The sequence below is a fragment of the Pyrus communis genome, chromosome 13 (genome assembly GCF_041283825.1).
Source record: "Pyrus communis isolate YQ-2024b chromosome 13, ASM4128382v1, whole genome shotgun sequence".
In the NCBI taxonomy this organism is placed as follows: Eukaryota; Viridiplantae; Streptophyta; class Magnoliopsida; order Rosales; family Rosaceae; genus Pyrus; species Pyrus communis.
Genome location: NC_142577.1, coordinates 31,271,732 through 31,287,500, shown reverse-complemented (window position 1 = coordinate 31,287,500; position 15,769 = coordinate 31,271,732). Strand labels below are relative to the sequence as shown.

General features: G+C 36.2%; 2 protein-coding genes across 4 annotated transcripts in view; one reads left to right on the top strand and one right to left on the bottom strand.

Moving 5' to 3' along the window:
- The window catches only part of LCBK1 (long-chain base (LCB) kinase 1), a 7,455-nt gene extending 334 nt beyond the window's left edge, over positions 1–7,121 (bottom strand). The window contains exons 1-8 of one of the 3 annotated variants that reach the window (XM_088683610.1): positions 6,831–7,121; positions 5,914–6,607; positions 5,429–5,800; positions 5,050–5,143; positions 4,896–4,933; positions 2,935–3,081; positions 1,660–1,759; positions 225–1,167 (exon numbers count right to left, since the gene is read on the bottom strand). In XM_088683610.1, coding sequence (XP_088539736.1) covers positions 225–1,167; positions 1,660–1,759; positions 2,935–3,081; positions 4,896–4,933; positions 5,050–5,143; positions 5,429–5,800; positions 5,914–6,585 — 2,366 coding nt within the window. In that variant the 5' untranslated portion in view covers positions 6,586–6,607; positions 6,831–7,121. The remainder of the gene's footprint in view (positions 1–224; positions 1,168–1,659; positions 1,760–2,934; positions 3,082–4,895; positions 4,934–5,049; positions 5,144–5,428; positions 5,801–5,913; positions 6,608–6,830) is intronic. The other 2 variants (XM_068475188.2, XM_068475198.2) reach the window with 2 other exon arrangements.
- A 6,486-nt stretch (positions 7,122–13,607) lies between these two features.
- FTRA1 (ferredoxin/thioredoxin reductase subunit A (variable subunit) 1) lies at positions 13,608–14,389 on the top strand. Its single transcript, XM_068484271.2, has one exon. It carries the CDS (start codon positions 13,698–13,700, stop codon positions 14,205–14,207), a length of 510 nt encoding a protein of 169 aa, XP_068340372.1. The 5' UTR covers positions 13,608–13,697; the 3' UTR covers positions 14,208–14,389.
- The last annotated feature ends 1,380 nt before the right edge of the window (positions 14,390–15,769 follow it).

Below are 15,769 nucleotides of genomic sequence, written 5' to 3'. Positions count from 1 at the left end.
AACTTACTGTAGATTATTATTTATCAAGAACCTGCCCAAGAAACAGGAATTAAAAATCCGAACCGTCCCACCCCCTAAACTCCAACACAAGGGAAAACTTACAATACAAAATCCAACCAACGATGAAGCCACTTACTGTTTGCTTGAACTAGAAATGCACCAAAAATTGTGAAGTTTTGTGGTTCAATAAATGCAGTTTGTCAAACTAAGTGCAAAGACATTACCAAAGTACCTTGACATTTTCCACGTATGGCAGTGAAAGGTGTTTACCCATCTGCAGTAGCATGAAAAATCTCAAAAGCCTTAACCGCCCACTTCCATGAACTAGGAGCAAATCCAAGGTGTTGTCATCATGCTCAGCTTTTGGCGCCACCACTTGAGAACTCTGAACAGTTCTGCAAGCATGATTGCAAACCAGAATACCGAGGAATTGACCCTTAGTAACAACCCATTTATCTTCATACCTAGGAACAACTTCCTTTTTTCCTGCTTCCACATCATCTGATGGCCCTGGTAATTCAATAGGATTTTCCACATCCCAATTAGGTTCACTGTCCCACTTGGGTTCCGCATCCCAAATTGGACCTGGATCAGACAGCGTTGATGATATATCCTCTTTATCATTTGTTCCAGCATTGCACCAAGAAGATCTGGAGGCATCATGTGTGGCTGTCAATCCAGTCCATCCTTTATCTGCTCTCGACTTAGAGCGGGTCCTTGGCCAATTTGGAGTTGTTGACAGAGGAAGCTGAGGATGAAGAACTTCTGGCTCTGCAGTTACATTGCTCCTTCCCGTTGAATGTCGTTTTGATTTCGGATCCAGGCCACGTACGTACTCAGATGGTTCAATGCTAGCATGACTGCTACTGCAGGTTGTATCCAAGTCTCCACCAGACATTTGAGTAGGAGTCATGATGGAGTCGATACTTGACAAACTAGAGGCTCTTGGAATCCCATCCGTGTTTGATCTCCTCATGATGTCTGTGTATAGTTCTGACATGTCAACTACTTCCCTTTCTGAGAGTTTTCCTTCTACGTCCTCTTTTAATGCTGGAAGATACTCAACTTCATAGCTGTACTTTGGTAGGCACAAGAATTTGAGAAATCCAGCAACAAAATAACGAAGAGGACCAAAGCGCTTTTGGTATTTCTCAGAGAGCTCCAATACTGCAACCAGTCCAAGACGAATTAACATTCTAACAAAGATAATTTCCCCATAGACTTATTTTGATTACCACAAGTAGACCAAATTAAGAAATGTTGTTCTCAGAGATCCAACTCATCTATCAATGCACCAATTGATCAAAATGCTAGGAAATAATCTAAACAACATTATTGAACAACCAGGCTGTGGGAAAACTGAAAATTTTTACACATACGCAACAGAAGGAGACAGCTCGACAATTTTTATATCAGATGGATCTAAAGTGACCATCGACATACAAGACAAACAATATATACTTAGAAAAACCCAAAACATTCAATCCAATTAAAGTAGTTTTGCTAAATCCCAACAGCGTCTAATTAATCATGAGAATCAGAGTCAGACAAAGTATCACATTAACAGACTTTAGCCACCAAGTTTGCTAATAAATATGCATTACGAAATACCATCACTCAATATCTAGATGGAACTTAATCATATGCGTAAGGAATTACCATCACTCACAAAACCATAATATGAGACGGTCATCCCAAAGTGAATAACGCCAGTCTGAATCCACTCAACAGCAAAAACATCTGTAGCTGTAAGACCCCCCTGAAACCAAGAAAACAGCACATAATTTCTACTTCAATGAATACTTTTTAGTTTTCAAATGTGTCAACAACCTTACAGATAAATGTAGCTGATAGGTAATTTCATAACTCAAAAAATGGAGATAATAAATAATGGGATCTTAAATGTTTATGCAATGCAGCTGATAAAAAGTTAGCTGGAATATTGTTGGGTATTCACAAGTGTTGAATTTGATTGTCTTCCCTTCGATGTATTTGGGGTGTCGAATAGCCATCCCTTATCCATTTCATGCTATTGGCAAAGGCATAGAAGGGTGAAGAGTCTACTTAATTAGTGTTTTACAATATTTTAACTGTTACAAAGTAAGTTGCATTGGTCACACACTCACCTAGTTGATAGGAAACTGACTGCAGCAAATTTAGAGAGCTTCCCATGCACACATAAGAAAGTGAGGTTAAGACCTAATTGGTACGAGGTTGAATACCAAATAACTACAGAAAATTTGGATAAGGTACCAAAAGAGACTTTGTTTTTCATTGTAGAAGTATTAATTTTCTATTAATATGTTTTTACGACTATAGTGTATTGTCATGTTTAGTATATTTGGGTTTTAAGCCTTCAACTCTTAGGCCTAGATAATAAACTCTAAACAGAATTCAATACATACATTAGAATAACAACAAAGTACACCATGACTCAATCACAACTCTGTGATTGCCAATCAGTCACAATTGTGTGCTTGCCAAGTAAATCGTGCCTCGATCACAATTGTGTTTGTTAAAAAAAATGTTGTGGGTCCATCTGAATGGTTGGCAGTTCAAACTCTGGATATGTTATAGCTCAAACTGATTCCTTCCCTCCATGTCCTCCATGCTACTATTTAGAAGGAAATAGCCTTTTAACTCTTTTTGCCGATTTTATGACTTTGGTGATGTTAGGCTGATATTTCAGAGTAAGGTTCGAGTCATGGCAACACGAAAAAGAAAAGTGAGACACACGGATCTATGACTTACGATGTGGTTGTAATTTTGCCTTGCGTGTAGGGTAGTTTTTCAGTTCATGCGAGCATCTATTTGGTGTTGGTCTAAAATGGGAAGTCAGCCTAATTGATGGAAAATTCTACTTTGTAGTATGTACACTACAACTGAATGTAATCTAATTTCTTTTATTAACATCATGAACCCTAAATACATTACCTTGACAATGGCCATTGCAGCAGAAACTGGATCTCTAACTCCAAGGACTGTCCAAACTAATGAATTATCAGAACCAGCAGGTATAATCCCAATTGGTATAGAAATTCCTTCTCTTTGGTTGTCTCTACTTAGTAAACCATTTAGAACCTGTACAGAAATAAAGTTAATGAAAATGTATAAATAAAGAAAAGGCCAAAGTTTAATCCATTGAAGTCAACCAAGCCAAAACAGAAGAAGAAAATAGAACATGGGAATTTTTTTATTTTTCAAATTTCTTAGCCGTCAAACTCCAAAAAATATAAATGCGACGTTTTTTCATTTTTGTTATTAAAAGATACAAGATATTCATTAAAAAGAAAAAATAAACTGCAGCACAGGGGACAAGATGTTCCCTAAAACTACACCTGACTAGAGAACAACAAAACAGAAAATCAATGAAAACAGAACAAAAGAACTCGTACGCAACAGTGCTCCAATAGCACGAAAGAACCAAACCTCAAATTCTGAGAAAACTGAAGCCAATAAGGACGTTAACAAACAAAATGTGTTCCACAAATGGTTCACAATCCTTCCCTTAGCATGACTAAAAATACTCCTATTTCTCTACATCCAAGCAACCCCAAAGTATTGCCTGCACAGCACCAAGCCCATTTTCCTATCTCCCAAAAACTACGGCTTCTCACCTAGAATTTTGCCCAACTCAATTGGGTTTCCCAAAACAGCCTTATCCACAGAAAACGGACTGTTAAATGATTCAAGACAAAAAGCAACTCAGTCACTCTCCTAACTCCAAGTCATTCAAGATTTTTTCAAAACCCAACAATCCCAAGACAAAGGAAAAGACAGAGGGCTCAAACACAAACTAACAATACAAGCATTTAAAGACCTTGATAACCTATATGAAAGAGAAAAAAGAGAAGAGAAATATTTTTCCCCCTTCCTTCCCAACACCTCTCCTTTCGCCATTCCCCTAATCCAAATATTCAGAATAAAAAATAAAAAAAACTTCAATCTCCAATTTTTTTTTTCTGGTCAAATTGAACCTCTATAAATGACGTTAGAATCGAGCCATCCTCATGTGGCCCCTATTTACTCTTAATGACATCGTACCAAAAAATCATCCTCCACTGGAAATCACCATAACTATTTCCCGAGTAAAGCTTTATTTCTCTTCAGCAAGTTCTCTCCATCGCACCTAGACTCTTCCCTTTTCTTTCACTTTCGTCACCACATCCCATTTAGCCAGCTTAAACCCTAAATCCTCATTACTGATGTTACCATACCCCTTCTTCCCATTTCCTTTTTGCACAACTCAAGTTACTCAACTCCAACTTTAAACTTTTAGCTTGGTTCCCCTTTTATTAACCTCCCAGCTTCAACTCAATTCTCTGAATGCTTCTTTTTCCCCAAGTGGAAACGACAAAATGTCCAACTTGCCTGTCAAATCTCCCAACTTCTCCAAAACATTATGATCTTTTGCAATTATCTTCACTGTCCAGCTTGCTCCACTCCAGATCCTACCGCAGCTTCTCTTCTTTTATACAAACTAGCTCCCCACCGAACTCCAATTGCCCAACATCTCTTCATTCTTCTAAATATCTGATTTCCCTGCATTTTGTGTGTCCCCTACAATTTGTTGCTGTCCACGGTCCCAACCACACTGACTTTCACCTAAGATCTCTGTCAAATCATCCTCTCCCACGTCTGGTATTTCAGCTTCATCCAAAGAGCCATCTTCCTCTGTCAATGCACCACACTGGGAAGGATTCTTTCATCATCCTTGGTTTCAGATACAAAATCTATAGCCCCCCATGATAGAAAATGACGTGTTGTAGACAGTTAAAGTATCTGTTTTTTTTGGGGGGGGGGGGGGGGGGGGGTGTTGTCGTGGAGTGAAGGGGAGAGAAAATAATAAGAATCATGGATATGTACCGGGAACATTGAAGTAGCAAAGGATTTACCTCATTAATAATTCCATCACCCCCAACACAAATGATTCCTGAAAATAAAAAATTATAAATGCGCAAAAGCTATAAAGATGACAAAGAAAATCAGAAAGCATAAGGAAAACCAAAAATAAGCAATGTGATTTGATATTGGATTCTGTAGTAGTACCATCAGGACAAGTGCTAATGTCAACAGTAGAGGCAAGTTTCCTAGCATGACCTGCAGACGTTGTTTTAACTACCTCCACTTTGAAACCTGCAAGCTGTCACAGTTCACAGCTCCAATATGAATATAATTATGACCACAAGCTCTGGAAGAGTGCATTAACACTATCAAGATTAGAGAAGCAGGCCAACTCTACCACTGAGTTCAAATATACAAAGAGGAATTATAAATACTTATTTCCTATTAGATAGCTACATCAATGGGTGACATACAACAGCTCAGTTTAAGAGTCGTATCCATCAAATAAAAATAATACTTCTCCTGACTACCAAAAGGCACTATAATCAATATATAGGGAAAGGTAACAGAATATACATCATACCTTAAATATAGGTTCAACGACGTTGTGAAAAACCTTACTTGAACGCCCACGTCCAGATCGTGGATTTAATATAACAAGCATTTTTGGCGGCTTCTTACATTTGAAAATTAATTCAGGAGGAGTATCAATTGGAATTAATTCTGAAGAAGCCTGCTTTTTAGAAGATAGCAACGGATGAGGCAAGCAATTCACATAACACTGCTGATCAGCAAAGCCCCCAACCCACTGAACTGCCTCTTCTATGCTAGAAGCCGAGAATCGAAAGTCCTTACGGCTTCTGCGAGGCTTTATAAAACATGAAAGGCCACAAGAACCCTTTTTCAAGGGATAAGAATGCACGGTGAAATGTCTGAGACCAACGTTGTATGAAACCTGTGCAAGAAAACAAAAACATTATTGTTTCCTACTTCATTCCAAAGAGGGAAAGGCAGACTTGTGATTTGTAGCTGTTGTAACATTCAGCTATAGAAGGAGGAAGTTCTTACTGAGATGACATCATCAAGATGCAGCATGTGAGAACCCCAAATTAAAGCCTTACTGGTAAGCTTGCCAGCAACAGCTTCCTGGTTGGGAATATCAGCAGAGGAGGAGGTGGTTTGTTGTGCATCAGTAGAAGAAGTAGTGTTTATACTGCTGGTTTTTCTTTTGTCCAACACTAATTTTCCGGTGAAGACAACATAACCCAACAGATCAGACTTTTCATCTCCAGCAGCAGAAGCCGGAATGTCAATCCTGTGCTCGAAGGTCTTTAGTGTGTTGGGATCATCAGTGGAGGCAGGGGTTGGAGTCTTGGAAGCCTTGATCTTCTGTCGCTTCTGTTTCTCAGGGAAGACAATTGGGGAGGAGTGTTGGCCCCCAGTTGCAGTAGCTATCTGGGAGCACAATCCCAGTCGCCTGAGAGACTGCTGGGGCGTCGTTACTCTCAAACTGTTCTTGGAAACACTCCCACTCTTCTGCATATTATTTATCTTTCTTTTCTTCTTACTTTTCCTTGTAAAACCAGAATTATTATTCTGCTTATGAATTGCAAAAGGGGGGATCGAGAAAACAGACGAAAGATGTGTTGTTAGTAGGGATAGGTGAGCGGCAGCAGCTGGAGAGGAAGTTTCAATCCCAATTCTAACAGTGAAACGTTGATTACACAGTAACTGCGGCATAAAAATGACTAGATCAACCACCCTGCATATATATTGTTTCGAATTAGAGGTCTTCATCAAAAATGGATTCATTGAGGACAAATCGCCATTTCTACAACCGGGACCGGAATCCTCAACAAGTCGAAAAATAATTACAATCCTATTACAATTACAATTACACTTACAACTACAACAATATAAGATATGAAAAATAATCGAGACTCAATCCGCTGGAATTGAGGAAAAGGAAGAAGGGGGCGACTTACGAGCTGAGCTGCAGGTCCGTCTTGTTGCTTAGCCGAGGTGGAGATGGCGATCCTTCGGAATACAAAGTCGCACACTCAATCAGACCTGAAAAGGAAAATCAGCCCGCTTTCCTCTTCTTCAGTCAGTCCGCGTCGGGGTCGGCCCTCAATTATCAGTTTTTCCTCTCTTTTTCTATTCACCGGGTAAAGGACAGGAACTGAAACGGAGCTAGCTCCCCTATTATCTTAGGGAGTCGTTCCATTTGGACCAGTTGGTCGTGGAAGTTTTTCTATTTTGTACTTTGGGTGTTTAGACTCTCACACATTCTTTGATAATTTATGTCTATTAATCTTTTAAAATTCATTCAATCCGACAGTCAAAAATTAAAAATGAGTGTGAGAAGTAAAATAGGATATGTAGATATCACATCCTTGTACTTTTTCTTTTGATATTAATAATTTTTTTATTTTAACGACACACTTTTTATCATAAATAATTTTGAAATTGATCTAATTCATCATTTGATCATTTAACTGAAAAATCAATCAAAATTATTTTTAGATTTAACTACCGTATATCAATGTAGTCTCTCGTCAAATTCATTAAATTTTCTATGATGGGCTACCATACAAGAACTACACATAACTAATAATTTTGTGCCACATAGAGAGTATAAAAAAACACTCTTGAAAATTAAAAAAAAAAAGTAGAAACCAAATAAGAAATTAACAACCTTCCCTCCAAATACTAGTTTTCTCTTTTACATTTAGCATGCAATGACTGGTTGGGTGAAATGGCAGACAAATTGCAGAGAGGCAAACAATCGTTTCACTGTTTGATTTCTCTTCTGAAAAAGTTCATTGCCATTAAGGAATATAGTCTTCGTCTATTTGTTTGATTAGTTCAATGACCAAATGTTGTTTAATTTGCTTAATATTTTTACAAGGGTGTTCGTTTAGACATTGCAGAGTGGGTCCAAGTGAACGGTTAAAGTCTCATTAACCTACCGGTCAGTTAGTTTTTAATTTAAACGACACACCGCAGACACGAAATTGATAAAAATTCATAAATGTAAAGTGAGTTAATTAATAATTAAAAGGAAACTAAAATAGGGTCAAATTAATCTCTCTTATAAAAAGAACTTTTTTTAAAATATATATATATTATTATAAAAAGAGAGGAGAGAGTTCAAACTATTACAATAATTTGGAGAAATGACATTTTCAAATCCAAAACGCATAAGTAAAAACACAACACTCTATCAACTAAGCTAAATAAACAATTTGATCTCATCCCGCCTATTATTTTGATTGTCTAGTTCATAAACCTGCAAAAATATGGAGTGGTGAATTTTAACAACTCAATATGGACATTCCTTATTAAAAAAAAAAACCCAATATATACATGAACATTAATTGACAAAACTAAATTAAATGTCATGTAACACATAATTCAATTATAACATGTTATCAATAATCAACTATATGGGTTATATTTCATAATGCAACTAATTAACTTCAATTACTCAACCTGTTAATCTATATAATAGAACAAGTAGACATGTATTTTCCATACCATGCATTTGACCACTGCAGTGGTTGTGTGAAAGCTCTGTTACATAAACCAACACTTGTAAGTCAATCATTCCAATTTTTTTCTTTTTTTAGTCATCTTTCTTTAACTTCTTCTATCCAACTCCAAAATACCCGATAAAAATCTTATGCACTTTAGGCTAACTTGAGACCTGGTACCTAACAAAAGTTAAACTCAACTACACAAAAGATTCTTTCAAATTATCTCAATTCCATAATTTCGAACTATTATCTCAACTCCATAATTCCGAACAACTATCTCAAATGAGTGATTCACAAATTTGTCTCATTTTTTTAACATATATCACAATATGATGCAAGACAGAACGTTCTCAAGGAGACGAGGGATAAATGACATGGGATTCGCTCAACCAGGGGCAATGGAGTTTGCTCACATCGCTAATCGTGGATTCTCTCACACGACCAAGCATTTTAGAAGGAGAAATCACTCTCTTCAAATGCTCAAGGCAAATAATACTTTAATTCATTCCAGTCTCCTCTCTCAAGGATTTAATACATATATTTATAACGAATACAACACAATGAAACTCTAGTCCGAATTGGACTTTTGCTCTACCCAAAAATATTTAAAATGTTCTTATATGACTACTTAATTATTTGTGTTGCTCTAAAACTCAATTAAATATATTTGATGAATCCAATACGCATGAGACTCTTGATAGATTCCAATACATGCATGAGAGATTTGGTTACTACATCAATCAGAGTGATTTCTCCTTCTAAAATCAAGCATTTGGCTTGGTCGTGTGAGAGAATCCACGATTAGCAACGTGAGAGAGCTTCGTTGCCCCTAGTTGAGCGAATCCCAGGTCATTTATCCCTCGTCTCCTCGAGAACGTTCTGTCCTGCATCAAGTGGTATCAGAGCAGGTTTTCCACTGCATTAGAAGATCATGGCTGATATTTTTCATCCATTTGAACATCAAATAATTGAACAGATTAGCTTGGTTGATTGGAATTCTCCACCAGTTTATGACAAGTATGTTGATGACGACATGGAAGAGATTAAGAGGATACATCGACATCTCACCAATCAAATTTCTCGCATCGAAAATCGACGACGAGGCGTTGTAGCTTCCAAAGGGGAGGGAGGCATTTGTTTGCAATGTGTTGACCTTTTTCATGATAACACTATGTGGTTTGAGTCAACTGAAGAAAGAGATTTTTGTTCAGCATTTTACCATGAAGTGGCACAAGATACGGTTAGTTTGGATTATCTTAGTTCAAACTATGGGTGTGAAAATATTGAGGCTTCATCTTTAATTCATTTGAGTATGCCTCCCTTATTTGATCGTTGCTTGAGTAATTGTGAAATTTGTGACGGGTTTAACTTGAGTAATAACAAAAGTTTCGGTGGGAGAGAAGAAGGGTTTTCATCTCTCGAATCTTTGAAGGAAGTCGGTGACATTACTGAAGTGGGAGATATCAAATTCCAAGATATTGTTGATATGAAGGAAGATGTTATTTATGAATACGTTGATTTTATTGGTTTTGATATTTTTAATTGGAAAGCTTCTCAAGTTTTAGTTGATTTAGTCAATCAAATGAAGATTGATATCAGTTGGATTGCAAGATTTTTCATGGAGCATGAATTTACCACTTCAAGAAAAAGAAAATATTCCAAGTACTTGTTCGCATGGAAAGGTAAAAATCAGTTTCAAGATTATAACGGAGTCAACAAATATTTAAACTCAAGGACAAGTTTCTTCAGAGAAGAGGAGAATGTTGCAATAACCAAATCTCACATGCATGTATTGGAATCTACCACGAGTCTCATGCGTATTGGATTCATCAAATATATTTAATTGAGTTTTAGAGCAACACAAATAATTAAGTAGTCATATAAGAATATTTTAAATATTTTTGGGTAGAGCAAAAGTCCAATTTGGACTAGAGTTTCATTGTGTTGTATTCCTTATAAATATATGTATTAAACCCTTGAGAAAAGAGACTGGAATGAATTAAAAAATTAGTTGCCTTGAGCATTTGAAGAGAGTGATTTCCCCTTCTAAAATCAAGCATTTGGCTTGGTCGTGTGAGAGAATCCACGATTAGCTGATTGAGCGAATCACAAGTCATCTATCCCTCGTCTCCTTAAGAACGTTTTGTCCTGCATCACAATATATTCTCAACGAATAACATTCTAGCATGAGAATCAAGGGTGGGCAGCTAACCACTCAGCCCTGGAAAATTCTCATACAAAGAGCAGTTTTTCTCACCCATGGATTCAAGGAGGAAGAAGAAATTTATTAAAAAAAAAAAAAACCCTTGTACCAAAACAACCTCGTTTGGTCCTTAGTTATAACTTATGTTTTACAAAAAACGAGATGTGTTGCTTAAAAAACAAAGCAACAGCATGTTGTTCCTTCAAGATTTCAGATCCCTCCTTTGACTCGATGGCAACAACCATTTTTTCCATATTTCTCCCATTCAAACCCTATTGTACTTTATCAACGCTCAAAATTATCCATTTTCACTTTCTTTCTTAATCACTTTGACGCCTCTAATGCTAAGATCCACCCACCAATAAAGAAATATAGATAAGAACAAGTATATATAAAGAAATATAGATAAGAACAAGTATATATTTTTAACTTAAATCCTTAATTTCATAGTTTCAATATGTATTTCTATTTTTGTATAATTCCCATTGTTACTTGTTAGTTTCTAAAGTTTTTTTGGATGGTGAATTGGTGGTTATTTTGATTTGTGATTTAGTAGAATATGATTAGAGAATTGGATAGTATGGTTATTGTGATTTTGTGATGTTAAAGATATATTATTAACTTGAATGTTTTCATGAATTGATAGTGAATTTGAATTGTGATTGATTGATTGATAGTCAATTTTAAATGTCTTGGTACAATCACTTGTAAGCTTATGTATTTTGCCCATTCAATACTAAATTTCTAGATTTGCCCCTAATGAGCATGGAAGTGCTGCATCGGTTGAATAAGAGGGGCGACGAAATTCTTGCAGCGGTTAAGAGCAGGGGCGTGGAGGGGGAGAATGACTGGGTGGTAAGAGGTAGGATATGATGTAGCTAGGAGAGGAGCCGCAAAAAAGGAATTGTGAATAATGCAGCAAGTAAAAGAAGTTGTCAATATTACGTTTAAAAATGAGAAAAATAGAACACACTCGGGTAATCGAAAAGAAATAACCAAGATAAATCAACATAAAAAATAAAAAAAAAGTAACGCGGTTCAGTTATATGTGCCTACGTCCACGGGACAACAACAACAATCTTTCACTATATCAATAATGAGTATAATAAATAATCTTGTCTAACCTTTAGGATTAAGACTTGACGAAAAACATGAAAGAACAAGAAGAAGAAATACATTCTTATCTCTTTTCTTTTCCCTCGCACACATTTTGCCCTTCTCTCACTCTGACTCCTTAAGTGGTATCCAACTTATTGTTTTGCTCCAATTCAAAACTACTACAATAGCCTATTTATATAGACATAATAACGATCTTCTTCAATAAGGATTACTAATCTTAAGTGGAATTTAGTTATGAATCCTTCTCTAATTGAGGAACCAAATCCAATTGGAAAACAACTTCAGGTAAACAATTTAAATTGGGTAAACAACTTCAATTGGGAAACAGCTCCAATTGGGAAAACAACTCCAATTCGAAGAACAACTCCAAATAAAGAAACCACTCCAATTGGGAAAACAAATAAATCCTCTAAGACTATAATTCCTAATAAACTTATGTCAACTCATCATGGGATGGAAAAACCTACCAATTTCCCCTTCCAGACCATTAGAAAGGTATACCAAAATAGGATTGCTCATCTTTATCAAATTACCATTGATAGAATTTCTCATAACTAGGCTCCCTCTGATTAAACTACTCGTAACCAGGCTCCCCCTAATTGAACTACTCATGGTAGATTCCCCATGATCAAACTACTCATAACCAAGCACCTTCTGATCAAACTACTCATAACTAGGCTCCCCCTGGTCGAACTACTCATGACCAGACTCCCTTTAATCAAACTTCTCTTTGACCAAGTTCCTACTTCTCTTAACCAAGCTTCCTTGATCGAAGTACCCATGACTCGACCTTCCATCGAACGCCTCTTGACCAAACTTCTCTTGACTAGACTCCCTTTGATCGAAGTACCCATGACCAAACTCCCATGATTGAACATCTCATCTTCATTGGCAAAGGAAATTATAGACTTCTTTACCATAAAACATCGCTCATCTTCATCTTGATCCAATCACCATCAGATATATTGGTTGCTGTCTCTTAACACCTTCAATAAAGCTTGTCCTCCATTCTTGATTTTTGTGTAACCCCATTTGAGTTGTGTGGTGTCTCTCATTATCTCATAGTAAGGGTTGATATGCACAGTTGCAGAAAGAAGCGTTATTGGTAAATTGCAGATTGACCTTTAAATGAAGAGCTTTTTAGTATTACTCAATAGTTGTGGTTATATCAGATTGGCCTAGACATAAGGGTCTACTTTAGAAAATTTTTACTGTGACGGAAATATGTGTAGTACACCACATGTTTTTATATAAGTGGTGGAAAATTTTATATTTTAAGTTAGGGAAGTGTTATTGGCACTCAAAAAATCTCTATCTACACTACTCACAAGTGTATTTTTCTTTCCAAATATAGAAAGTTTGGAATGTAGAATGAGATTTTTGGACTGTCAATAACCATTCCCTTACACTATGTTTGGATGAAGGAAATAAACATAGAATTTTGGTAAAAGTTAGAATTTATAAATTGACAGGCACCAATTCTCTTGTTTGGATTCATAAACATAGAAATTTAGAATTTCTGTGTGGAAAAAAAACTTGGAATTTGGGACCTCCAAATCCCAAGTTCAAATTCCATGTAAATAGGTGTCATTTCTCAATTTCTATGATTGATAGTTTAAAAATAACAAATTCCGTATTCAATTCCATTGTTTTTTTAGGTTAACCAAACAAGAAAATTTACAAATTCTAGAAAATAAAATCTCGTCATTTCAATTTCCGTCATTTTTAAATTCCTTAATAATTTTAAATTTCTTCACCCAAACATAGTGTTAAGTTATTAACTTTTTAACACACATATCTCACCATTTATATAATGACACGAAATGATACCGTGTATTGGTCACATTAAAAAATCTCTCCAACTTTAGCCAAATTCGAAGAATTTTCGTGTGGGGCATGGGGTTTGGAGAGCGAGTTGAGAAAAAAAGAAAGCAAAAGAAAGACTGGGTGTGCGTTCACGGAGAGGGATTTACTAGATAAGTGGAAGATAGATGGACACAGGAGCAATGAGTATCGCAACAGTGGCAGCCGCCGCCTCTTCATCCCTGAGCGCAGTAGCAGATGTGGGACAGATGAAATCGTTCTCATTTTCTTTCCCTTCTTGTTGGGCAGTTTCTTTTTCACATCACAAACTCACTCCCACCCCTCCTGCCCACTGCCCGCGGAGGAGGAAATTAAGTAGAAGGGTAATTTGCGAGGTCGCTGCCGCCGATGTATCTCCATCAACATCATCAGATGAAGCCACCGCCGCCGCAGCCTCCTCCAAGATCGGATCTAGGGTTACAGTGAAGGTGCCTCTGAAGGTGTACCACGTGCCCAGAGTTCCGGAGGTAGACATTACTGGCATGGAAGGTGAGCTGAAGCAGTACGTTGGGCTGTGGAAGGGCAAGCGGATTTCAGCCAATCTCCCTTATAAGGTGCAGTTCGTCGTCGACGTTCAAGGCCGTGGCGCAGTTAAGTTCTTTGCCCATCTCAAGGAGGACGAGTTCGAATATCTTTAATCAATTTCGGTATCATTCTCTCCCCCACCTCACACATTATATATCAAATAAATTATAGTTATATTTATAATTATAATTGTAATAGCAGTTAGTTCTGTCTCGTTTCAAAGAAACTGCAACTGCACTTGATTGTACGTATTTAATCACATTCACATGGATCAGTCTGATCTATTATTATTTCTCGAGCATTGAGCAATCTGCAGTTTTCTTGTTGGTTAGCCTGCCTAACCTCCTCACCTCCTGCTAGATAAAAGTTGCATTCGCATTGATGCAGCTTCTGACAAAAATTTGTTGCGAATGAAATAATAGCAACAAATTTCATTCGCAACAAGAAGTTGAAACAGATTGTTTTGCCTCCTTGTTTCATTTCACAGGCACAGAGACTATTGTTGTTCATCAATCGATTGCCTTAGTTTTTCTTAATAGATTGAACTAAATGATTGTTAAGATGGAGAACACTCCAGTTTGGTTCAAGCTTAGGCCATGTTTGAGCATTAATCTTTGAGCTTAAACTCCGTGCAACTTATACAAAGTCCAATCTGGAGAAGGGCCAGATCTGGAGTGGTGACAGCTGACGAGCTTATAGCTTATCATTGTCTAAAACCAGCTATGAGAACCCCAGACTAAATAATTTAATAAACGGTTACTTTTTTTTCTTTTTTTTTTTTCTTTTTTTTTTTTTATTTTGCCATTACGGTTCATACTAAAGTAATGCTGTCTCGGGGGACTTGGAATGTTAATGGAAGCTGCTTTCTAATCCATAGGCGCCTCCACCCAAATTATACATTGTTCAGTGTTTTCTGCGTATGCATTTCAACTACCTCGCTTAAGAGTTAAGTGCCTGCCTTTATTGGTTCACTGTTCTGCATACGCATTTCACCTTCCAATCGCTTACGTTTTGAAAACAAGAGATCATATTTGCAAGTAAATGCAGCACTCTTTGTTTTCCAAAAAAGAAAAAATGCAGCACTCTTTTATAAAAAGCGTTTCAATATTTTAATCTTAAATGTACACTCTTATAATTTTTCAATTTTTTTCTAATCTTAAATGTACTCATTTTAAATATACCAATTTATTATATGTAAAATGTACAATTTTTTAACATAAAATGTACCCATTTTGTATAAAATTCATTCAATTTTTTTTCTAATCCATTTTTTAAACTTATATGAGTACATTCTATTTCGTTAATTTGAGAATGTATCCATGCCAAGTTTAATAGAAGAAATTTAATAATGTTATTAAACCTTTTTTTTTTTTTTTTGAAAAATGTACTCGTGTTTTGATACAATAATTTTTTTTGTTAGTTTTGACGAATGTATCCATGTTTAATTGTTTATATATTCAATATTTCTAATCTCATAAATTATAGGTTTTATTTAAAATCTCATTAATATAAACAATTATAATTTTTAATTTTTAATTTAAAAATACAAAAACCTACATAAAAATACATTGTCACATTAATGTCAAGGACTTAAAAAACTAAAAACCACCAAAGTTTCAATCAAAGAACATTGGTAGTTAGGGACCGCATCCGAAGTCTCTTTTTATATAATTTT

Bases quoted from the DNA above. Each gene is read 5' to 3' on its own strand.
- FTRA1 (XM_068484271.2), top strand. From the start codon at position 13,698: ATGGACACAGGAGCAATGAGTATCGCAACAGTGGCAGCCGCCGCCTCT.